Here is a 24,925-nt window from a genome sequence, read left to right on the forward strand (position 1 = left end):
CACAATCTTTCTCAAGGTGCGGTCACCTCTTCTGGTTGTGCAGCGTTTTCTGCCACACTTTTTCCTTTCCACTGAGGTGCCTTGATACAGCACTTTGGGGACAGTCTATTCGCTCAGAAATTTCTTTCTGCGTCTTAGCCTCTTGCTTGAGGGTGTCAATGATGGCCTTCTGGATAGCAGTCAGATCGGCAGTCTTGCCCATGATTGCGATTTTGAGTAATGAACCAGGCTGGGTGGTTTTAAAAGCCTCAGGAATCTTTCGCAGGGGTTTTGAGTTAATTCGTTGATTCAGATGATTAGGTTAGTAGCTTCTTTAGAGTACCTTTTCATGATATGCTAATTTTTTGAGATAGGGATTTTTGGGTTTTCTTGACTTTTTTGCCAAAATCATCAATACTAAAACAATAAAAGGCTTGAACTACTTCAGTTGTGTGTAATGAATCTAAAATATATGAAAGTCTCATGTTTATCAGTACATTACAGAATATAATGAACTTTATCACAATGTGATATTTTTTTGAGAAGGACTCGTATATTTATTTGAACTGATGTCAGTATTTTTTTTTTCATAACATATGTTTGCAACTGCCTATTCTATAATACCAAGCCTTTCCCATCTGATTATGAACTGAAAAGAATTGAGCCAGTAGAAAATGTTGATCATCTTTTTACTAGTTTACCAGCCCTTCAACCTACTGTATCTGACATTCAATTTTCCTTAAGCGACAGGTATACAATTTTCTATGAATGTTTAAGAATAGAAACCTTTTTCCTGTATTTTCTCATTAATGTTCCTAAGATTCAGATTCTTATTGTTGGTTATATTGCGAGCTAACAGGCCATTTATATTTAAACAGCCTGTTCTCTTTTAGGTCGGCTTGTATATGTCCACTTCTGAGTTAACTGTGTAGACTGCTGTGCTGCCCGAATAGCCTTCTGGGTTGTATTGTAAATTTACTGACCAAACACTGACTGAAGTTTTATTTTAAAAAATGTACTAGTATCTTTTGAGATAAAGGGGCCCAAAACTTGCCTGAACTGGACAGAACCCTGTCACACAGGCTCAGCTGGTTGTAGCACTCGCTCCACCGGGGGTTTTACGTATCGTGTCGGGGAAAACCCCAGTCCCTGTCTAAATATCTTGCAGCCCCTCTGTCCAATGAAGGCAGTTACTCTCCTGAGGCAACCTGCATAACAATGTCATCTATTGGAATGACCAGCCTGCTCAACTGGCTGGATCGGTAATTCCCAACCCAGTCTGACACTGCGATTGAGTTACAATGGCACTTAATATGATCAATCAGTATTGTGAGGTGCAGTGAAAATTGTCGATAACCACATAAAAAAAAATAACTACCGTAATCAATTTTATTTTTTGTTGAAACAACTTTTTGAAAAAGTAAAATTAAAGTAAGATTTTGTTGTTGTTTTAATTACAGTAATTTAAAGAATATAGCGTGCAAATGCAAAAAAAAAAAATAAAAAATTAAAAAAGGTGTATACACAGTCAGTGAACTGTGGCTGTAATTTATCACAAGTCTTTACAGGAATCAAAAAAGTAATTCTCCAAATATTCAAATGGACAAATATATGAAGCAAGAATTTCAAATATAAAAACAAATTGATTTCAAAATTCAAAAAAAAATACTGGACTTAGGCCAGTGACATTGTGTTTGTTAGTAGTAACTTTAAAAACATAACACACAAAAGATATACGTATGTTTCCAGAACTCACTTAATTCCAGAATTAACCACAACAAATTCCTAACATATTGCTCAACTGGTTGGATTATACAAGGCTGAGTATACATTTATTTATTATTTACAGATAAAGTTAACCAGATAAAAACATTTTAAGTCAATCATCTTCTAAATTTGCATTTTTTCAAAAATATGAACATTTACTTCTGAGCATATTCAAGTCGTTGGATTGAAGAATCTCTCTGTCACTGGATTAATGGTACAATAATGAAACTTAACTTTTATTTATCCTTTTAGAAGTGTTTTGATTTCTCTTTCTTAATTGTGTCTTCTTGATATTAATGTGATTAAAAGCACTTTGAGTTATTTTGTGATGAATTGCGCCATACAATCAATTTTGATTTGCCTTACCTTGAAATCAATAATTCAACAAACAGAACAACAACAACAAAATACACACTGGTGCCGCTCCTTTTTAGATGGACTATTACGATATTTAGATCAGTGGTACAGAGCCGTTGAGACTCCTGTGGGTGCCCTAAGATGAAAAGTCAGATGCCGGTCCCAACTGTTTTCATGCGCGTCTTGCCGTGCCACCTTGTATTTTTTGATGGGCTGTTGCATTATTTCTATCTAACAATCTATGCGCCATGACACATTTGTGTGCCATAAGAGATCTGCAATTCGGCTGTGTTAAATTATCCAATGTGACTTATGAGATTAAGATCATGAGATTTCACCATTGAATTTTATTTCTAATATTTAATTATTTAAACTTGGTATGATTATATGATCTCTCTCTCTCTCTCTCTCTCTCTCTCTCTCTCTCTCTCTCTCTCTCTCTCTCTCTCTCTCTCTCTCTCTCTCTCTCTCTCTCTCTCTCTCTCTCTCTCTCTCTCTCTCTCTCTCTCTCTCTCTCTCTCTCTCTCTCTCTCTCTCTCGCTCTCTCTTCCTCTCTGTGTTTTTAATTTAAACTCCATTCATGCTGGTAAGACATTTTTGTACAAAGAATTGACATCATATCTTAGAGGATGTATTTTGAAACATTCACTCTGACTGCCTATAACTGTACTGTAATGACATTTAATGTGCTGGGTGACTTACTTTCTTTTATTCCAGGCATACACTTAATTGGCTACCGGAAACAACTAGGACTCCATCCTGGGCCTTCCTTAAATGAGAGAGTGTAGAGGTAATGGGTTTCGGCCATTACCTCTGATACCTCTGATCATTACCTGATGATCTTGAGGTACATAATTGAGAATGTGTCCAGAAAATCTGATTTAAACCTTGTTGAATGCTTCTTTCAGTGTTGCCCTTTTTGACTGGCAAGCGACAGCCTGTGCCTTTTCTATGGAGTTCTACTTTAAACAACTATGCTGAAATGGACGGTGCTGGGTGGTGTGATTGAGATCGTGAGACAAAACCTCTCTCTCTCTCTCTCTCTCTCTCTCTCTCTCTCTCTCTCTCTCTCTCTCTCTCTCTCTCTCTCTCTCTCTCTCTCTCTCTCTTTCTCTTACACACACCTACACACACACTCACCCTAACACACCCACAGAGCTGCAGCTCCAGCTATACCACAGGGCTCTCAGAAGGTGCAGAGGGAGCAGACAGAACATTGTTTGAACTGCAGTAAGACACAGCTCCCGTCAGCTCCGACATCAAAGGAACTCAATTACCAACAACCGACTGTAATGAGACCACCATGACTTAAAAATGCTGGGACAGCTTGGTTCCCTCATATTGCAAAATTGTTATGAGAGACTGGTGGAAAGAAAACAGTAATCGAGTAATATGGGTTTCTCCAGATGTAAACTCGTTGGCTCTTCAGGCTTCGCGACACAGTCTTGCTTGAATTCTACATAGGGCCTCACATAATAATGCAGGCAGCCTTCCAGTCAGCATGACGGAATCTCATGAAAATCAGTCATGTTTATTGAAGAAAATCTAAGATTAGTGACACTCTAGCAAACCCTTTCACACTTTGCACGACAAATAGTATCAAATCCAGCCACTCCATATTTTTCTCTCTCGACATTAAGGCAATGTCTTTTTTGTTTGTTTATTGATTAATTCATTTATGTTTTACACTAAACATGAATTACGGAAAATTACCAACTTTTTATATTTTTACTGATATTTTTGCAGGCAACTTTCCTTGCAACCCTAAATACTTTCACGCACATTTACCTCCTTACTATTACTTCACACTATTGTGAAATTATTTATTGATTTTGAGTGTATGGGCAATGATGCATGATGATTAGGGTTGGGCATCGAGCATCGATGGGATCCGGTTCTAACACTCGGATGCTCCTTGAACCGTTTGAATTTTTAAATTTAGATTCCATGTTTCGATGCCCTGACCCCCGAGCAGAAAAAAATTGAAAACCACGAAGAAGAAGCCACAAGAAGTGTGTCTTTGTGCATTGCAGCTTGATTACAACCATGGTGCGGCGGCGCTCAAAAGTTTGGCTCAACGATTTTTTTTTTGTTTTTCTAATTTGGGGAGGGGGGTTGTTCTGTATTTTTGCGAAACCAATAAAAAGAAATTTGGAAAAAAAAAAAAAAAAAAAAGTTTGGCTCAACTTTACCAAAAAAAAAAAAAAAAATTACCAGTCAGCTCAGTGCAACATTTGCAACACAACTATATTATGCAAAGGGAGCTACACGACCAATATGATTAAAAACCTCCGGCTTTATGGAATAAAAGTGTGGAGTGCCAAGTGCATAGCTGAGTGCTGCGTATTTGACACGCTGCGCCGTCAGAACCAAATAAGTAAAACAATAAATTATGTCTTTCTTCTGCTGTCCCTGTGACCCGACCCCAAGCAGTAGATGATGAATGGATGGATGGATGGATGGATGGATGGATGGACGGACGGACGGACGGACGGACGGACGGGCGGGCGGGCGGGCGGGCGGATGGATGGATGGATGGATGGATGGATGGATGGATGGATAGATGGATGGATGGATGGATGGAATAGTACGAGAATAAACTGTATTATTACATCGGGCTACGGTAGATATCACATGCATATACTGTGGAACTAGATGCGAAATGACAGACTCTGTGGCATTAGCACATGTATAGAGAACTAATGCGAAATGACAGACTCGCCGGCGTTAGTAAACAGCCGCTATCTTAAAACAGTAGACTTCTCAGTCTATATAGCCTGTATAAGCAGCTATGTACTTTACGTAGCGCGTTGCCGCCTCCGTTAAAACCAACAGTATTAAAAGATCATCAATTATAATCAATAGAAGAATTTTCTTCATTGTACCTCCCAGCTAAGGTACATGTATGGCAAAAAATATGTAAATGTTTTCTCTGTGAGCTTTTGAAAAATAAACATCTTTGTGAAAGCGCACTCCTGTGGAAAGAAACTTCATCACACTCAACGTCAACGACTGATATTTACTAGTATAAACAAGTTAAGAATAGCTCTGTGAGAAGTTCAGATAATTTAAAAAATCATCGAGAAGTTAAGACTTTAATATAAACTATGCAATTTTTTTTAACCTGCCTCTTTTTTTTAAATTTATTTATTTTTATTTTTTTATTTTTTTTTACCTTGCCTCTTAAAAGAATCGGATTAGAGAATCGTTCGGAACTTGAATCGAAACGTGGAATCCGAATCGGAAACATTAAATTTCAAACGATGCCCAACCCTATTGATGATACAATGATAGAGTCAACAATCTTAGAAGTGTTTCACTGGTGCATAGCATAAGTATTTAAACAGTATTTAACAGTATAAAATTCAGCATGAGGTTTTTGGCATAACATAAAATCCACCCCTTCCCCCTTTTGTGCACAAGGACACAGGAATGTACAGACACATATCATACAGTTTACTGTTATGACCTAAGAAAAAAGGTCTTGTGTTAGTTTTTAAGTTCATATATACTCATTTGTTACTTATGGTCGTAATGTAAGACTTTTATGCAACCCAGTGATAACACTAGTCAGGGCCGGCCCAGCCTATACGCAGACTATGCAGCTGCTTAGGGCCCCTGACCACTAGGGGGCCCCCAATCTGGCAATTGTTTAATTTGTATTCTATTTTGTTTACTACAGTTTGCTTTATTTGACTTTTGTGAGTTTTGAGACTTGATTACAAACTTAAAAAAATAAAAGTTCTACCTTAACTCCTTTATCCCTCTTTTAGAAAAAGGTTTGGCGCTATATATTGTAAGTACTGACAATCATTTGGGGTGAGAAGTTTGAAGTATGCAGTGCAACAAAATCTGATTAATATACAAAATACAGTATGGACGTACGGGTTTTGATTGCATGTATTGGTTTCACAGTAATGAAATGGTAGGCCAAAAATATGGGCCCGTTTGCATTATTTTGCCTAGAGCCCCCAAATGGCCTGGGCCGGCCCTAACACTAGTGATGAACCTTATAGAACAATACGAGATGATTGTTTTTTTTTTTTTTGGGGGGGGGGGGGGGGGGGTTGAATGGCATTAGAATGATCCTTTTATCGGTACTTAGAGCAAATTACAATAGTAGAAGGCATGAGCATCAGCTGCTTTTTCTGATATAAGACAAAATTGTTGTGAATAGCCCCCCCCATCTCATCATATCTAGGCTTCACGCGAAAAAGAAGGAAAATAAATTAATCCACTTACTTCAAAATAGAAAAACATACAGAAAGAAGATTTCTGTATACATTACAATTTTATTGATTAAATACTTATAAAACAATCAAAGCTGTGTGAATTCAAGTAAAATGGTAAATGGTGTTATATAGCGCTTATCCACCTTTCAAGGCGCTCAAAGCGCTTTACACTATCTCGCCATCTAAAAAAGGTTGATAAAGTACCTTAAAGGTACTGCATTTTCAGTGCCTTCTGTCAAATAAAATACATTTTTTTAAAGCAGATTTTCTTTCACCATACAGTACAAATATTTAATCAGCCTACCAGACGGTCTTCAAGTCAGACTAAAATTGATTATTATTTAATGTTTTTTTTTTTAATTTGTAATTCAAATGCAGTATGTTAATTACTTTTTCTCCTTAATGCAGAATATGTAAATGTACACGAAATTAACACTGCATTTTGTCTCTACCATCTCAAATAATAAATGATAATATCATAGGAAAAAGATTTGAAGTGTCTATCAGTGAGATCGCACTCAATATTTGATATTCCCCCACACTCCCTGAGTACCACTCTAATTATCACCATGTCAGGGTTTAACATGCTCATTTGGCGTCTTGTTTTAACTAATTAATTTGAATTTAGCGTGGGTGTTTCTGTGTGTGCGTTCTTGCGTGAGTGTGAGCCTGCTGCTCTGCAGTATTTCAGAAAGAATGATTTAATCTTTCTCTGACGGTCTCTCTTTGCCCAGTTCTCCAATGCAAAGATGTGAGGAGAAAATGACTCACTCTCCTCAGGGATCACTTAACAAAACAATACACCAGCCATCATTCATGCACAACCAGCACACTTGCTGTCTTATACAGTATGTCTCCATTCTATTTTTTTTTCTTTTTTTTAATCCATATTGTTTTTCTCCTCCTTTTAATCCATCTCTGACTGAAGGGATTTTATTCAATTCATTTTATTCAACAAATACAGCGCTTTAGCAAAAAATAACAATATGTTGAAACAAACTCTTGAATATTGGAGGCAAAAAGGGTTCAAGTGCTGGCACGGCTGTGCACCCCTGCCTTTGTGTTGCCAATCCTTGTAAAAAGTTAATGTAAAGCAGGATTCACAAGGAGCAGCTGGTGATGAAATTATGGTGTAACTGATGCCAACGTGCCAGAGTAGAGGAGTGAGTGCGTGGCCATCTGCGGCTTTGAAGGAGGCTCTTCCATTCCCACGATGCACCACTGGAGAGGGCGCCTGTACACTTGTACAGTACAACCGAACAGACGGAGGGCAATATTGCACAAAAAGCAAGCAATCATTGAAAATGAAATAGAAATTCCAGAAAGCACCTTAGAGCTCATTGGACATTTAATTACTTGAACAGACAATTCTTTGATTGTCACTTTTAAAATATAATTAGTAGTTTTTGGATCAAAATTTAAAATGGACTCCTTTTACTTTTTGATGAAGATTAAGAAAAAAATAAATAAATAAATTTAGATAGAAAATGTGTGTAATTGGCTTTTGGAGGGAGACAAAATGTGGTTGCATAAACATTGCCAATCAAGCAAAGCATTTCTCATTGATGGGCTTCATTATATAGCTTCATAAATAATGTGTTGAAGTTTATACTAGAACAGATGGAATGCAAATTTCTTGCAGGGGTATTGCACATAGCACCCCGCATTTTTTCTCCGACACCCGGTATGATTACGAATTAATGCGAGACTAAAGAGGCGCATCATGCATAATAAAAAAAAGTGCACTGTTGGCAAAAATAGCAAGACACACACTGTAAACAATAAGGGTTTAAGCGCTCAGAGCGGGAGGCCGCAAAAGCCATGTCGGTAGGAATGCCAAAACATGTTGTTAGGAAGGGTGAGCCAGTGTTGCCTATTACTATAGCAACAGGAAGACTAGGCTGCTTCAATCAGCTTTTGGTTTGCGGGTGAAGCTGAGGATAGGCAGCGAGACGAGCATGTAGAGCCATCCTGGTTTTACTAATGAGCGGTGTGAGACTTTTTTAGCCTTAGCTATTCTGTCCAGCATTGACATGTCCTTCCTGTCACACTGCTCCCAGTGCCCTAGAGCGGCCCAAGGGTCGTAATATAAAAACAACAGAGCAGACAACCCACAAGCTTGGCAAGTGGTTGGTGCTGGCAGAGTAAACATACATTTCTGGGTTCACTTTACACTGTATGTATTCTTTATTTTGCTTGTAAGAGTGTGTCTGTGTGTATCTCATTTAAATATCAATCATGATTCAAAATTAATACCAGATACAATTTGGTTGTAAAGCATTTGAATAATAATCAAGTTATTTCTATTTGGGATTGAAATAAATGGTAAAAAATCTGGTCTAAATCAAGAGACATGCATCGTATCCTTATTGATCAAGGCATTGTATTTTGCTTGAAACCCAATCATTAAAACTGACAATGACAACAGGGTATATGTCAAATTTAAAAAGTCTACAAATGGGAATCAGCACACATCTGCCACCATTTACAGTATAGAAAAAAAACACAATAAGCGGAACTCATTTCAATTAAGCAATCTTCTAAAAACTGGACACATTACTTAAAAACAAGTATGTTTTCCCAAATGAAAGCACACCCACAGCAAATTACTTCCTGAACCGGTTACACATTGACACTGTTGTGCTTAATTCAAAACACTTTCATCAATTCTACTGCTTAGTGATTTGAGATGTAAATCAAGCGCACAGAAAAAGTGTAAATCTACAATAAAGACATTAATTATTAAATGTAAAACCAGACAAAACAAATGATGAATGAATGATTAAAAAATATATTTCATTGTGAAAATCTATTCTAGTGTGCATGACACTACACAATGAAATTGCGCAAACAAAAATTGATGATGACAACTGATATATAAGAAATGATCTAGAAGGGAAAATATTATGGATGATCTTTTCCCTGAGTTGGATCAGTGCACGCTGAATCCATCCCTATATGGCTACGGCGTCTGTACACAGGCATCCTCCATGGCCTGAAAGAAGGCTACCTAGGGCATCATACACTCTCAGTATGATAGGACTTGTAGGGTGCATTGTTTAAATCCTATTTTTCTAATAGGTACCAGTTTGTCAATGTAAACCAGAAATCGTCATCATGTTCCAGAGTCGGTTATGGTGTGCCGCAAGGGTTTGTCCTCGGGCCCATTTTGTTTACGTTATACTGTATATGCTGCCTCTAGGCAATATCCTCAGAAAACATAGCATTAATTTCCATTGTTACGCTGACGACACACAATTGTATTTATCAATTAAACCTGATCAGAATGCAGGTCTACTGGTAGTTCCCAGGGTCTCTAAAAGTACAGCAGGAGCCAGAGCCTTTAGTTACCAAGCTCCTGTCTTATGGAATCAGCTTCCAGCTAATATTAAAGAGGCCGACACACTCTGTACATTTAAGATTAGACCAAAAACGTTCCTATTTGACAAAGCTTATGGTCAGGCTAGTTAAAAACTGACTGGACTCACTGTTCGGTCTAAGCTGCCCGTAAGAGCTATAATGCTGGGGGAAGTACAGCCACTGAGTCCTATCTCCTGTTTTCCACTCTACCTACCACTTGTCTTTATTTGTCTTTTCTAATTCTAATATCTAGTTGACTAGTCTCTTAATCACTGGTCACCCGGTGTCCCCTTCCCCTCCTCCCCTCTGGGGGAGGGGCTACTTTTTCAGCCGCAGCCGCCTGACTATCCTGACCCCTGGCTGGATGGATGTCCTCGTTGCCCCCAACCCCCCGTCTCATCTGGCTAGATGGACCCCTCATGTTCCCTCACCCCATTGCATCGCTACAAACTGGAATTCCTTCTGCTAATATTTAACATCAGTCCTGCATCTATAGCCTATCCGTCCTGGGAGTGGATCTATACAATTAAAATTGAATTGAATGAAAAGTAGTATGTGTGCAGCTTAAATAATAGAGTTAATTTATTTTCCCCTCATGTGACTCGTTACAGTGCTGTCAGCATTGCTGCAGAGATTGAAAAAGTGGGGGGTCAGCCTGTTAGTGCTCAGACCATATGCTGCACTCTACATCAAATTGGTGTGCATGGCTGTCACCCCAGGAGGAAGCCTGTTCTGAAGACGGTACACAAGAAAGCCAGCGAACAGTTTGCTGAAGACACGTCAACAAAGCACATGGATTAGGAACCATGTCCTATGGTCTGATGAAACGGGCGGGCTTTCTTGTGTACTGTCTTCAGAAGAGGACATTTTGGAGGGAAAATGACATGCAGTACTCAATTTGGACATTTAGGGATGTATGTTTTTTTCAAAGGGGTGTACTCACTTTTGTTGCCAGGGATTTAGATATTAATGGCTATATTTTGAGTTATATTGATTCAATCAATTATTTATTTAAACATTTTTTGTAATCCTCGACTAAAACTAGATGAAGAACACAATTTGAAATGACTAAAATGTGACTAAGACTAAGATGAAAATGGCTGCCAAAAACAACACTGATAGGAGGTCAAAGCACAGAAACTTGAGGATCATCCTGAAACCAGTTTTGGACCCATACTGAGCAGTAGAAAGATATATTGTGTCAGATGACATTGTGTTGCAACTGCTATAATTAGTTCATTCTGAAGATGTTGTGCAATTGGTCCAGAAATGTAAGAATCTGAACTGAGTGAGAAGCTGATTGGTATATCTACAATTACATAAACAATCATGTGCTTGTGTATTTTGTAGTTGTGCTTAACTAATCGGCTAATGAGTATGGTCATTTGAAAGCCAGTGCTTTGGAATTCAAAAACTCTCATGCTGATAGTTTGACCTGATCCATTTTTTTCTCATTGAATGTAAGGTTTGGATGATTGTTAAAAAAAAAAAAAAAAAAAAAAAAGTGTTTGTGCAGATACCAAATAAACCAAAAACAAAACTGTGGCACATATGAGAGAAGATGCTGTGCTGCAATGTTGAAACCAGTTGCAGACCTATGTAGTTGGGTGCAATAATACTAGCGTTGCTAACAGTCTCAGATTGCGCGGTACAACCCGGAATTTAGAAAGTTCTGATTGGTACCGCCGCCAGCCAATGATACATTGTCACATTGAGGAGATGTTGAGCAATTAATCCACAAATGTCCAAAAGAACAATGTGTTACACCTTTACTTACTTCCTTGCAAATTTCAAAGCACTGACTTCAAATGACCACAATCATTAGCCAGTTGATTAAACCCAACACTCATTTGCACCAACACATGAATGCTCAATTGCAGGCACACCAATCAAGAGACAACACAGCTCTTATTCATACATTTCTGGACCAATTGCACAACATCCTCACCGTGAACCAAACAATGGTTGTGACTGATTGTCCTCGTGACTAAAATGACAACATTGAGGGATCTTTTTTTAGTCATTTTGTTTGTATGTTTGTTTATATTATTTTATTTGTATGCACAATCCCATAGTAGCAAGGTTCTTCTGTTGAAATTTTACCTTGTTTTTGAAAAAAAATTAATTAATTAATTAATTTAAAAAAAAATTATATATATTTGCACTTTAAATGAATACACTTTCTTTCACTTACATTATTCAAATGACTGAGAAGTACTGATGCATACATTTGCTTGACATGTTTGATATAATCACAGCATTGTGTAACTAGTAAAAGACATAATTAAACTAGTTTTCAAAGAGTAAAAAAGGTTTTATTTTATTTATTTATTTTAATGAAATAATGTATACTTTTTACAAGTGTTTAATTTTGCAAATGATGTACCGTAAGTTATTCTGCTAATTTTGTGTATTGTTGTGTGTTGTAACTCATTTGATTGGCTAGTGTCTGATTTGACCACTGGACTGTTAACTTTCACTAGTGAAGTTATTTACAGTTTTTCTCAGTTGTTTATGCATATACAGTACTTATTCTGCGACTTAAGTCATAATAACCACCAGTGGCGTGGGAAGTGGGTGCTGAGGGTGCTGCAGCATTCCCTGGTGTTGGGGAGGGATTTTTTTTTTTTTTTTCCTTTTTTAAATAAATCAATAAATAAAACATATTAAAACAATAGCATATTTAACTTGGGGGATTAAATATACATGTCAAAAAAGGTTTTTTTCGTTAATAACATGGTCACCACCTGACACCTTGCTTGCTACCAGGTCACGGTGGATAAGGTGCGATTGGAACGGAAAAGTTACGTGTTGACAGAGATGGCATTAACATGGCCCAAAAACTAATTAGTTGTTTTTTTCTTTACAAAAATAGCGAAATTTTCTAAAATTCAATTAGAGGTCAAAAATAAGGATGATTATGATTTATAACAGTGCCCAGAGAGGAAAGGTTAGCTGCAGATATAGACCGTGGAGAACTTCAAATAGTTTGCATTGCAGCCATATTACTGTTTGTTGTTGTAGTTGAGCTGCCGCCGTGCTGAGCACTGTTGGATATTCGTGTGCAATTTATTTGAGTGTTGTAACAAGTGAGTGTTAAACCGAAGCTACTAAACCTTTTAGTTTTCAAATGTTTTTGTGTGTCATTGCACCGCCTAGCTACGGGGACTTACATTATAATTTACGGGCACTTTTATTTCCAATACAAAAACTCTAACACACACTGTAGGTGAAATAGAATGCTGTCTTTGTAGTAGCCTAGTGGTAGGATGTAAACTATCCAGCATGTGCCATTGTGCACGCCTTGTATGGAGAAGAAGCGCAAGCAGGACAAATTTGGACTCAAACGGCTGTTTTTTGGATGGGAAAAAATAAAATAAGATCCTCAGCACCCTCTCCTGTGAGTGGCTTCCAGCGCCCCTGATAACCACAACACATTAGTCATGCACCAACCCCCTGAATTGGTTCTGCTAAACCCCAAACATAATTCCTGCTCTACACTCAAATTGTAAAAACACTATTGACAATTCTCTACATTTGGTCCAAGATGCATAAGGAAATTTTCTTGTTTTTACATAGAGCACACTATCATTCAAAATGTAAAATGACTTGCCCTACTATAGCACCGATTCATCAGATTGGCAAACACCATACAGTCACAGTTTTGCCATTACCAATCAAACGGGTGAGCGCATCAGTTTCAAAACAATGTATGCATTCTAAAATAAGGCATAAGAGTGACAGTAAGAGGAGCACGAGGTGGTTGTGGACAGGAAACATTGAGTGTGTTTAAGACGATGCCATACCATCACAAAAGACAGGTTGGAGGATAGTTTTGTTGTTGTTGTTGTTGTTTTTTTTTTAACCATGTACAGTAAATTATTATATTGTTTTGTATGAAGACCACTGTATGTGCAACTTTCTGTTGTCTAAGTAATGAATTATATTTGTTACTGTGCAAACGATATGTGTTTTCTAAAATTAACAATATTCTAGAATATTTTTCTACAAACGTATATTGTCTGCAGTTTTGCAGAAAGAAAAAGTCCTTATAACGATTGTTCAACATGTGTTTTCTCTTCATCATGCAGTGTTTTACCCTTAGCAAATAAGTATTCAACTGGTTTAAAAATGTCTAAAAATATGGAGGCTTTTTTGTGCAATATGATGAAATTCATTTCATTTTTCATCTTTGAATGAAAATAGATTTTGCGGAAGTGAGGGTTTTGTTGTGTTTTTAATGGATTGTGAATCGTAAACAAAACTGTCATTACTTTACCATTATTACAGGAAAACACTCTCAGCGCGACCACCACACCCACACAACACTGCCCCATTTTTGATTGTGAAAAAAACAAAAGATTTTAGGGTTTATGCAATTAGTTAAAAAGTAACAGGCCTCTCATAACAACAAAAATTAGCTACTCTAGTAGGCTTTTTCAATTTTGGCAAACATAACATTTGGATTCATCGTTACTGAACATCTTTGAATAAATTGGCACTTGGCAAGTTCCATCAATCCATTTTTAACCCCACTTCTCCTGGTCATACCTGTGGAGTGCTGGAGCTAGCTCACTTTGGGATGCCCAGAACTGGTTGCCAGTCAGTCACAGGGCATATTGCAACCCCTAGCAAAAAGTATGGAATCACCAGTCTCGGACGAGCACTCACTCCGACATTTTATTATGTAGAACAAACTCAGATAAAAACCTTGAAAATAATGAATTAGTTTAAAAGTGCAACTCCTTGCCATTCAGAAACACTAAAAGAAATGAATAAAACCATTGTGGTGGTCAGTAAATGTTACTTTTATTGAGCAAGTGCAGGGAAATAAATATAGAATCACTCTATTCTAAGGAAAAATATGTGGAATCATGAGAAACAACCCAAGAAATAACAATATAAACACATCTCTAGTATTTAGTTGCACCACCTCTGGCTTTTATGACAGCTTGGAGTCTCTGAGGCATGGACTTGATGAGTGACAAACAGTATTCTTCATCAATTTTGTGCCAACTCTTTGATTGCAGTTGCCAGATCGTCCTTGCAGGTCGGAGCCTTGCTGTGGACCATTTTTTTTCAATTTCCACTGCAGGTTTTTAATTGGGTTGAGATCTGGGCTATTTGTGGGCCATGACATTGACTGGATAAGTCTTTCTACAAGGAATGCTTTAACAGTTTTAGCTCTGTGGCGTGATGCATTGTGATCTTGGAAAATGATTTCATTATCCCCAAACATATTTTCAATTGAAGGGATATTAAAGCTGTCTAAAATTTCAATGTAGACCTGTGCATTTAATTAAGATTTAACCACAGCCATCTCCACAGTGCCTTTGCCTGACATGCAACCCCATATCATCAAGGACTGAGGGAGTTTTGATGTTTTCTTCAGGCAGTCATCTTTGTAAATCTCACTGGAACGGCACCAAGCAAAAGTTCCAGCATCATCCCCTTGTCCAATGCAGATTCTTGACACATCACTGAAAATAACCTTCATCCAGTCATTCACAGTCCATGATTGCCCTTAGCCCATTGCATTTTTGTTCTTTTCTGTTTAAGTGTCACTGATGGTTTCCTTTTATCTTTCCTGTATGAAAATCTCATTTCCTTTTGACGATTTTGCACAGTTCTGTCACATAGCTTGACTCCATCTTCCTCCCATTTCTTCTTCATTTGTCTTGTTGTACATCTTCTGTTTTCAAGACATATGGCCTTTAGTTTTTTTGTCATGATGTTTGGATGTCTTCCTCGGTCTACCAGTACGCTTAACTTTAACAACCTTGCCATGCTGTTTGTACTTGGTCCAGATTTTTGATACAGCTGAATGTGAACTGCCCACATCTTTGGCAACCATACGTGTAGCGTTACTTTCTTCAAGAAGTTTGCTAATCCTCTCCTTGGTCTCAAGAGACATTTCTCTTGTTGGAGCCTTGATTCTTGTGAATCCACTTGTTCCAGTATCCCTCCAAGGTGTGATAACTGCACTGTTTTTAACTGCTGACTAACGAGCAGATCTAATCTGAGGCAGGGGCCTAATTAAGGAAAGAAAATTGAATGGGTGACTCTGTATTTTCTATACTCAAAATGGAGTGATTCCATATTTTTTTCTTCAGAATGGCGTGAATCTATATTTATTTCCCTGCACTTTATCTATAAAAGTAACATTTACTGACCACCACAATGTTTTTTTTTATTAATTTCTTTCAGTGTTTCTGAATGCCAAGGAGTTGCACTTTTGAAGTAATTCATTATTTTTCCAAGCTTTTTATCTGAGTTTATTCTACATAAAAAAAATGTCTGAGTGATTGCTCGTCCGAGACTGGTGATTCCATACTTTATGCCAGGGGTTGTATACAGAAATACAGTGTTAGACAACCGTTCGCACTCACATTCACACTGTCGCTATGCAGGAATTGATCCACAGCACAACTTTGTGCAGGATTATAGTTGTTCTGGATTGTTTTCACACATTTTCTGAAAGCATGCTTCATAATCTCAGAACCCTGTGTACCAAGCAAAAACAAACAGATAAACAAACAAACAAAAAATGCAGACAATTTCTAAAAACCCCTCACTCCTCCTGCAAAATCAAACTTTTTATTCCAAACAATATTATTTCTTCAAAAAAAAAAAGACTTTTCTTTTTTTTGCCACTTGTTTTTTATTCAGTTTTTCAAAACCAAACACATTTGCACCCAGTGTCTTGAAATGACAAACAACAAACCAAAACAGGACACACTAACAAATAAAAAAAGGAAAAAGAGAAAAAAATAATAACAGCACTAACAGCACAGTATGGAGGCCCGACCTTCAATATCCCCTCAAAAATCTGATCCACATGTCTTTTTTTCTTTCTAATGTCTCTCCATTTCTTCCATTTGTCTTTGAATTGTCTTTCTTGTAGTCTTAATCTAAACATAATTCTCTCCATTTGACATAGCTCTTCCACCGTGCACATCCACTGCTTCTCAGTTGGCCGGTCCACTTTATACTACAGTCTTGTGTTTACGTTTTTTTTAACTTGCTGTCAGCAACACCTTGACAAGGTACTCATCCTTTTGTATCATTTTCTGACTTAGGTTCCCCAAATAAAGCACCTTGAATGTTCTTGAAATCCCATATCCCATTATTTTTCTCAAATCATTCTAAATTGTATCCCAAAATTATTTTATATTTTGGCAAGACCAGAATACATGTAATTGTCCAGCATGGTTGTTGAGCAGATACTATTTCTTTCCTTAGCAGAGGGGTTATGAAGAACCGTACGATTATTTTCCAATTAAATTCTCTCCAAACCTTGGAGCTTGCAGTGTTTCTCACCCATCTTTGATCATTTTTCTTCAGTTATTTGTGCTTTTGAGTTCTTTCTCCCATTTTTGTTTAATATACAGAGATGTGTGCATCTGACATGACATGACTGCTTTATAAAGTTCAGAAATAACTTTACATTTCTACCCATCGTGAGCTTTCTTGAACACCTTAATGATCTCATTTTCAGTTACACCCTTAACCTCTTTGTCATAATAATCTTTTAATTGTATATCTACTAGTATAATGGTCCTCCGAAACGACTTTTCTAGGGATACATGTACATATACCGTACATAATACTGTCTCTAAATTTATAGATAGGCTACCGGTAGATTTAATTAATCTTATTCAGCTATGGTTTGCTTAAGAAATATCTCTATAAATATAAATGGTCTAATTAAGTGTAAGTGCAGTAGCTGTTTAATTACAATGTAATTTGCACTCGGTTAATATTTTTATAGCGTTTCTAGAGCTCAATAACAAACTTCTCCCTTGTTGGTGCTAATGTAAAATGATTAGCAATCAGTGTAAGAATGATAGGAGGCCAATAGAAACAAGAGGGGGGGGAAAGTTCCCAGTAGGAGCCAATGGTGAGACCTCAGCGTTGAGTCCCCTTGCGCATCTGATGCAACAGGGTTGCAACTAAAGTTACACCTTCACGCTGCAATATAGTGTTCTTCCGCTGAGGCGCAGTGAAAACTAGTACCACCGTCTGTTCTTCACTCCTCGACTTCTTCACGCTTTCAGTTGAAAGTGTTCTGTTGGAACATATCGTTAAATTCAACATAAGGGATACTCTATTAGGCTTTGCACGTCGGAGATTAAATCATTCATTGAAAAAAAGTTCCTTACTTTTTTCTAGGGGGGAATGTTCTCCCTCCACGGAAAAATGTTCCATAGTCACTTGTTACTTGTTGTTGTGGTAGTTATTAATTTAAAGGCGGGGAAATATGAGATCTAAATGCAAGAAAAACAAGTAAAACAAAGGGGATATGAGTCGAGGTCTCAGGGTAGCTGGAAAGTCCCGTCTAGGTGATGACGTAACTGGCGGCTGAACTCTGGAAAGTGCGGAGTGATTTCATGAAATGTGATTCGGTCGGGGCGCCTGGAGTTGTCGAAGTAACCGATTTAAAAACTTTGTGTCTTCAAGTGTTCTTGCTGCTAATATCGCCTGATGAACAATTGCTGGCTTCCAAAAAAGGAAGATATGGCTTTTTAAAGCGTGGCTTCGCCTCCTTCCTCGTTCCAAGCCTTTGTGTGCTTTGCTTTCGCAACGCACTTGACAACACAGAGAACTATGGGGTAAGTGCAACTACTTTTGTGACTTGATGGAACAGGGAGCATCAGTGCTATTTTGCTTCTCTGACGTTGAGAAGAGTCTTTCCCAGTTTACACTCACATTTGACTGCAAATGTATTTATTTGGAGGTGTTGCTGTTAAAAAAAAATCGAAAAAAATAATTTAAAAAATGTTTTTGCTAAAAGTTAAGGACTGCTCAACTTAATGCCACTTTATTATGTCAAATAAATGTGAATCCATAATTTAATTATCAGAAGTCATAATGGAATGGAAAAGTCGTTTTTTTTTTTCACTTTCGTGTTAAATTTGTCATTGCTTCTCTGTTGTTCTAAATGAATTTATTTGATTAGAAAGGGACCAGTTTTTTATTAACATAACAAAAAATAACAAAAAAATGTACAGTATATTTCCAAATTGTTATTCATTATTGATGTTTTTTTTTTTTTCTCTCTAAAAAATCATTTATTCGTCCATAGGGACTCGAGTGTAAAATGAAAATGTATTAATAATGTATTTTTCTTTATTTTTGTCTAGGTCTTCAGGTGTTCATGTGACACTTTCATCCATCTTTTGCACTATTTGTGCAGTTTCACAATTTAATGGCAGCAGACGATACAATGGCGGCATCGATCCTTCGCAAGAAAATTCACCCCATTTTCGCAGACGGGCTCCACGTTCTCCCTCTCCGACAGGCTAGCGTCAGCCAATCGCGGCCCACGACGGGGGCGGAGCCTGTGGAAAGGCAGCATTTAATTGGTGAGTTTTTCCAAGATGCTTTTTTATTTTTCCACATCCCGAGGTCGGAGCCGCAGTGCAGCACGGGACTAATGTCGTACAGTGAGTACAGCTAAGTGGATATTTATCGAACGCAGACGATGCTGTTCAATCATTTTCAGATGATCGGTTAGTTGTTGGATTTTATTGGGAGTTTTTTTTTTTTTTTGCTTCATTTTAACATTGTTTATTTTTCCTTCACGATTTATTTCAACATCATGTGATTTTTTTTTTTTCAGCATTTGCAGATTTTGCTTCAATCTTTTTTTTCTTTCAGACAAAAGAAATGGATTGTTTTACTGATTTTATTCATTTTGATGTTCATTTTTCTAGGTGATGGTCACTCAGATTGGATGACGGAAAAAGTTGATTTGTCTTCATTCGTGTCAACTACCGAGTCGTCCCCCAGCTCATCCCTTCCACCCTCACCGTTAGAACAAGATGTCAAGGTGCCCTCAGACCTGGAGGTCATGACCTCTCTATTGCAGGAGGAGCTAGCTCAGCTGGAGGACTACTTCCGATCAGAGTCCACTGCCACGGCCAGCAAGTTGGAAAAATCCTCGAAATGTGACAAAGGTGCCCAAGCAATGGGCTCGCAGTCTTATTACCAGTTACCCTATAACTCTTATGGGACCAGCCAATCAGACACCAGCCCCGTGGTTGTTACCTTGGCAACAGGGGAACTGGACCTGGCCAGCTTCTGTGGCGGTCCCATGGGCAGATCCAAAATCACGCGACCTGCTCCGTACAACTACCACCACCGGTACCACCACAACAGTGGGCGAAGAATAATCAGCGAGGCAGTGAAAGTCGGGGAGGAAGTTGGACTCGATACGTGGGGCTCCAGGGGGAGCTACTCAGGAAGCACAGAGTTTTCTGTCAACCACTACTCCACGTTGAAGACGGTCAGTAAGAACAGCCTCGGTGGCATCAAGAAGGTGAGAGAATGTGCTTTATCGTTGAAGGAAGAGGAGAGCTATTGTTTTTCCGAAGGAATGTTTTGCAGCGAAGAAATCGCACGAAGCTTTTGCCTGGGTGGCTCGTACGACAGCCACCACAAACGAGAGGGACAGCTAATGCACAATGTGAAGGTTAATGTAAGTTACGACAGCGCTGGGCTGGAGGTCCTGCACTGCAGCAAAGATGGAGGACTGTCTGGAAGTATTCCCCAAGAGACAATGATGGCTGCTGACGGCTACTTCCATCAATCAATGGCCACCGCAGAGCCATACCATAGCTTTATCGGTGAACTAGACCAGCCGTCGCAATCTGTAGAGCCCCAACATGGTCACTACCTCTATCCAGAATGCCTTGTGGATCAAAGTTACGAATGTCTGTCGAGAGGAGAGGGCGAGGGGGCGCTTCTGGGCGCTCCCATCCACCGCCCGACTCAGAGACTAAAGGACGAGCCCTGCTCCATTAAGTCGACGCTGGTGGTCGGTGCCGCTTCTTTGGATTTGAACACTGGGGAGAGGAAGCAGAAGAAGAGAGACCAGAACAAAACTGCTGCTCACAGGTGACCGTTTTATTTATTTTTTAGCTTTTTGACTATTATTATGGCTTTGTATTTCTTTGTAGAATCAATTCTGGATGGGAATATTGGTTTTCTTTTTTTTTTTGTGCTTCAAGGATTTAGACTCATTTTTACTAGTTTGTCAGACAAATTAATGATTTGTCTGCAGTCCTCCTTATTACATCCCAAGAAGCCTCCAGTCATTTCATATAATTAATCAAATTTCTGGGGAACCAAAAATAACTTAAATACAAGCTTTTCCTCTGCAGGTACAGGCTGCGGAAAAGGGCAGAGTTGGACTCTCTGGAAGAGGAGCTTCATGGGCTGGAAGGTCAGAACAGGGAACTTCGTGACAAGGCGGAGTCAGTAGAGCGAGAGATTCAGTATGTGAAAGATTTACTTATCGAGGTCTACAAGGCTCGCAGTCAGCGGCTCAAACAAGATGGCAGTGCCTAAAATGCGCCCTCGCTGACCCCACTCCCACACCCAAGAACACAGACAGCTTTTGTGTCTTGTTAAATGAACCGGTAGTTGCATGGTTTTGGTAGCAATTTTCTATAAAAATATATCTACTTTAATATTGTTCTAGAACCAGAGCGGAGGTAAAAAAAAAAAAAATAAATAAATAAAACAAAGAAGTTTCCTAAAAATGGGTGATGAACTCTACAAAGCCTTAGTAATGTGGCTTCCAGAGGAGATGCTGAACTTGTCCGTGACCACTGTGATCCTAACTGAACTCACAAGCCTTTGTGACCACTTTGAGTTTTGTGCTTGCAGTTGGAAAAAGAAAAAGATAATCGAATTAGTGAAAGTGATCGAATTGCGTGTGGTTTTTTGCGGCAACAAAGCAGAGCCACGCGAAATAGTATATATACTTATACATATAAATACTTATTTATTTTATAGTTTATTTTTCTTTAAATGTCCATTTACCATTTGCGTTAAGATGAATAAAGGGATTGCTCAAAAGGTGTGTAAACATGCTCTAGAATTATTCACAATCTAAATAAGGGGGATTTGTATCGCTCAATTATTGTGTATTCACCCCACTGAAATACCCAATGCATGTTTGATTTTGGAAAAGCATGTGCGAGTGTTATTTGAAGGCATTATTCTGTTTACTGCATGGCTTCCAGCTCTCCACTTCATCAGTTCCAACTCATCTGGTCAAGATTCTGTTCTCTTCGCCAGTGTGATTCATACTCAGGTTTTGGGCACAGAGACACTGAATACTTAATTAATTGTCCCACCTAAATTCTTTACCTTCTTCTTGTCCCTTTCATTTCAAGGCTGTATTTTGCGAAAAACAATCACACTACTGGGACTTCACTTAATTGTTGATAATGACTGGCCAAATTGAGGTTTTTGAGAATTCAGGTCCTTTAATTGATCAATGTCAGGAAATGCATCAGGTGAATTACAGCCAAATAAAGCAGTCATGTATCATTCATCTCTGCCTCAGACTCTTTTTTTTTTTCTTTTTTCTTTCCCACACCCTACTAGAAGACTAACCCTTAAGTTGTTTGTCTACATGTACCTAGCAATTAGCTTTTGACCGGGTGAGGGTGTACCCAGCATCTTGCCCAACATCAGCTCAGATGAGCTCCAGAATAAGCAATACAGAAGATGGGTGTAACCACATTGAATGACAAACCATGTTAGGAATATTTGCAAATATGGATGCAGAATGAATCCACACTTTTCCTTCCTTGTTATCTTGGTGGCCAAATTCCATTAACTTGCCAGTGGGAGACAAGCAGTGGTATTGAGGATAACTGGATCCTTTATGTATGAATGGTCTAATATGATAAAGTGCAGTAGCTGTTTAATTAATTTTTTTTTTTTTTTTTTTTTTTTTTTTCTGGGGCTAAGCAACATATGTCTCCCTAGTTGGTACTAATGTAAAATGATTACTTGAGACCTGACCAAACATAACATCCCGGTTTTTTTGTTGTTTTTTTTTTTTGTTGCAGCGGTTGTGTATCTCATCTTCCAGCTACGAGTGCATGTGCGCGTGTGTGTAAGAGTGAGTGAAGTCTCTTGGTATCTCTCGCAGCAGTTGAAGGCCTTTCAAGTACATGAGGCAATATCACACAATACTTTCATGAAGGGGCAAGAGATGCAAGTTGAACCATCAGAATGAAAAACTGGGCTGCCAGCAAATGACTTTAAATGTGTTGATTCACTCTTCTTAGCGCCTTTCATATAGATGGATTATATGTATATTTTTAAACCTCATGCAACTAGTTCTAATGTGACAAGTTGGTTTAGATAATTCAGTATTTCGTTTTGGAAAACATTTATGATTGGACAATTAATTGGCAATGAATGAAAAAGAGCTCCCACACTACACTAAAAAGTATTGAAAAATGCAAAAGTATTGAGGTTGTTCTAAAAAAAAAAAAAAGTATTATAAAGTATTATTTATTTTATTAATAACCGAGTTGTGCCATTTGGGAATTTAGTTTTGTTGAATTGCCAAAAACAATGCTAAAATTCAAAGATGTGTATAAAAAAGAAATGATAGAAAAGGACCATGTCAAAAATGTACGTAACAAAAAAGTTAAAGAAAAAAATATAAAGGTGAGTTAAATATTTCACTGCAAATGACATCGAAAGACGTTAAATCTGTTTGAACTCTGATGGTTGGCATTGAATGATCATGTTTCAGTATGTTGCCAGCCCTCCAAGTCAAATTGGATCGGTTGTTATCGCCATCAATGGCAGCCAATGATTTAGTTAATGAGGTAAAAAAGCTTTTACAAATGTAGGGAGGTTATTTATCTGTTTCCAGTTTTAGTGTTATATTTAATAACCTGCCAAAGTTACCTATAAAATTGGATCAATTTTATTCTGTTTCAGTGACAGCGAATGTCACATGTGAATATGAAGTCAGTACCGTAGTAGCCTTCAGTTTTAGGAAGGTGGCAAATTTATAATTTCATCCATCTCATCCATGTTTCCTGTGATGTGTGGTTGTGAGAGCAAAATGTTAGTGAAAAGGTGATGACTCCCGACACCCAAAGTGGTTTCTCTACCACCAGATGTCGCGCTAAGCCTAGAAAATTTGCATTTTACCAGCTCAATTACTTCATGACCCTTGAATTTGGACTGTCCAATCAATTAAGCATGCATGATTTTGGGATGTGGTCGAAAACCAGAGTACCCAGAGATAACCCATGGAGGGAACATGCAAGGAAGGCCAGAACACAGGACTGAACCCTCAAACTCCAAGATGTGAGGTGCCAGGGGTGTTCAAACATTTTTTATCTGCACTTTCTGAAAAAAATAAGGGATGCAAGGGGCCAACTAGAAATACTTTGTTTCATTTGTAATCTGAAAAAGAGGATCAGAATCAGGTTAAAAAAAAAAGATGATGCTTTAAAAATGTATTTTTAAGCGGTTTTGTTTTTGGCCGCCCTTTTAATTTTCATCTTAGTCTTTTGGACTATAATACTTATTTGTCTTAGTCATATTTTAGTCATCTCAAAATGTGTTTGTCTGCGTCTAATTTATGTTGATGAAAACTCAAGAACAATTTCATCTAGGTTTAGTCGTCGTTTACTAAAACTGTTTTTGTAGAAAAAATAATTATATATATATATACTGTATATATGTGTGTGTATATATATATATATATATATATATATATATATATATATATATATATATATATATATACAGTGGGGAGAACAAGTATTTGATACACTGCCAATGGGTTTTCCCATTGACTGTGTATCAAATACTTGCTCTCCCCACTGTATATATGTATGTGTATATGTATATATATATCAGGGGTCGCATTAACCAAATATTTTCCGTCGTTGACCGGTTTTTTAAAACGGTGACAGAAAAAACTGAAGTCCATCTGTCATTTTGACAGGTTGCAATTCACACCCCAGACCACAGGGTGGCGAGTGAGCATATCAATTAGCGATTGTCTCTCATGATGCATGACGTCGTTGGCCTTATTCGGAAAAATGTCAAGGCAACTGAGCGTCCGAAGTTTCTTCAAAAAGCCCCAAAACGACGATGGTGTTGATAAAAGAGGTGAAAAAACAGGGACTGCACAAGCGGGCACGCAATTCAAGTCCATGCGCACCAGGAGGACATGGCTAACGTCGCTAGCTTCTACTGTACATTCCACAACAGTTGGCAGCTCTGCTTTGACAAAGTCATCAGTCATCTATCCAAAAATCACACTTACTTTTTGGCAAATACTTGATCATAAGCAGACCGGTTAAGGAAGCAGGCATCTTCCAAGTGTTTGCAGCAGAGAAGACTACTCGATGATGCCGTGAAATTCATTCGCTTCTTGCGAACGAAAGATGTCC

The 24,925-nt window shown here is 38.0% G+C and overlaps 1 protein-coding gene across 2 annotated transcripts; it reads left to right on the forward strand.

Annotated features, from left to right (window-relative positions):
* Positions 1–18,075: 18,075 nt before the first annotated feature.
* Positions 18,076–24,065, forward strand: atf5b (activating transcription factor 5b). Of its 2 annotated transcripts, XM_057838042.1 has the most exons (4): positions 18,076–18,307; positions 18,839–19,060; positions 19,412–20,594; positions 20,861–24,056. In XM_057838042.1, exons 2-4 carry the CDS (start codon positions 18,904–18,906, stop codon positions 21,045–21,047), a joined length of 1,527 nt encoding a protein of 508 aa, XP_057694025.1. In that variant the 5' UTR covers positions 18,076–18,307; positions 18,839–18,903; the 3' UTR covers positions 21,048–24,056. The 2 variants fall into 2 exon arrangements, with proteins under 2 accessions (XP_057694025.1, XP_057694026.1); XM_057838043.1 differs by lacking the exons at positions 18,076–18,307; positions 18,839–19,060 and adding an exon at positions 19,099–19,207 and having other exon boundaries at positions 20,861–24,065.
* Positions 24,066–24,925: the final 860 nt, after the last annotated feature.

This window comes from Corythoichthys intestinalis, chromosome 6 (genome assembly GCF_030265065.1).
Source record: "Corythoichthys intestinalis isolate RoL2023-P3 chromosome 6, ASM3026506v1, whole genome shotgun sequence".
NCBI lineage: Eukaryota > Metazoa > Chordata > Actinopteri > Syngnathiformes > Syngnathidae > Corythoichthys > Corythoichthys intestinalis.

Coding starts and splice junctions, on each gene's coding strand:
- atf5b (XM_057838042.1), top strand. CDS start 18,904: ATGGCAGCAGACGATACAATGGCGGCATCGATCCTTCGCAAGAAAATT. Junction 19,061..19,411: donor GGAAAGGCAGCATTTAATTG/GTGAGTTTTTCC, acceptor TCATTTTTCTAG/GTGATGGTCACTCAGATTGG. Junction 20,595..20,860: donor AACAAAACTGCTGCTCACAG/GTGACCGTTTTA, acceptor TTTCCTCTGCAG/GTACAGGCTGCGGAAAAGGG.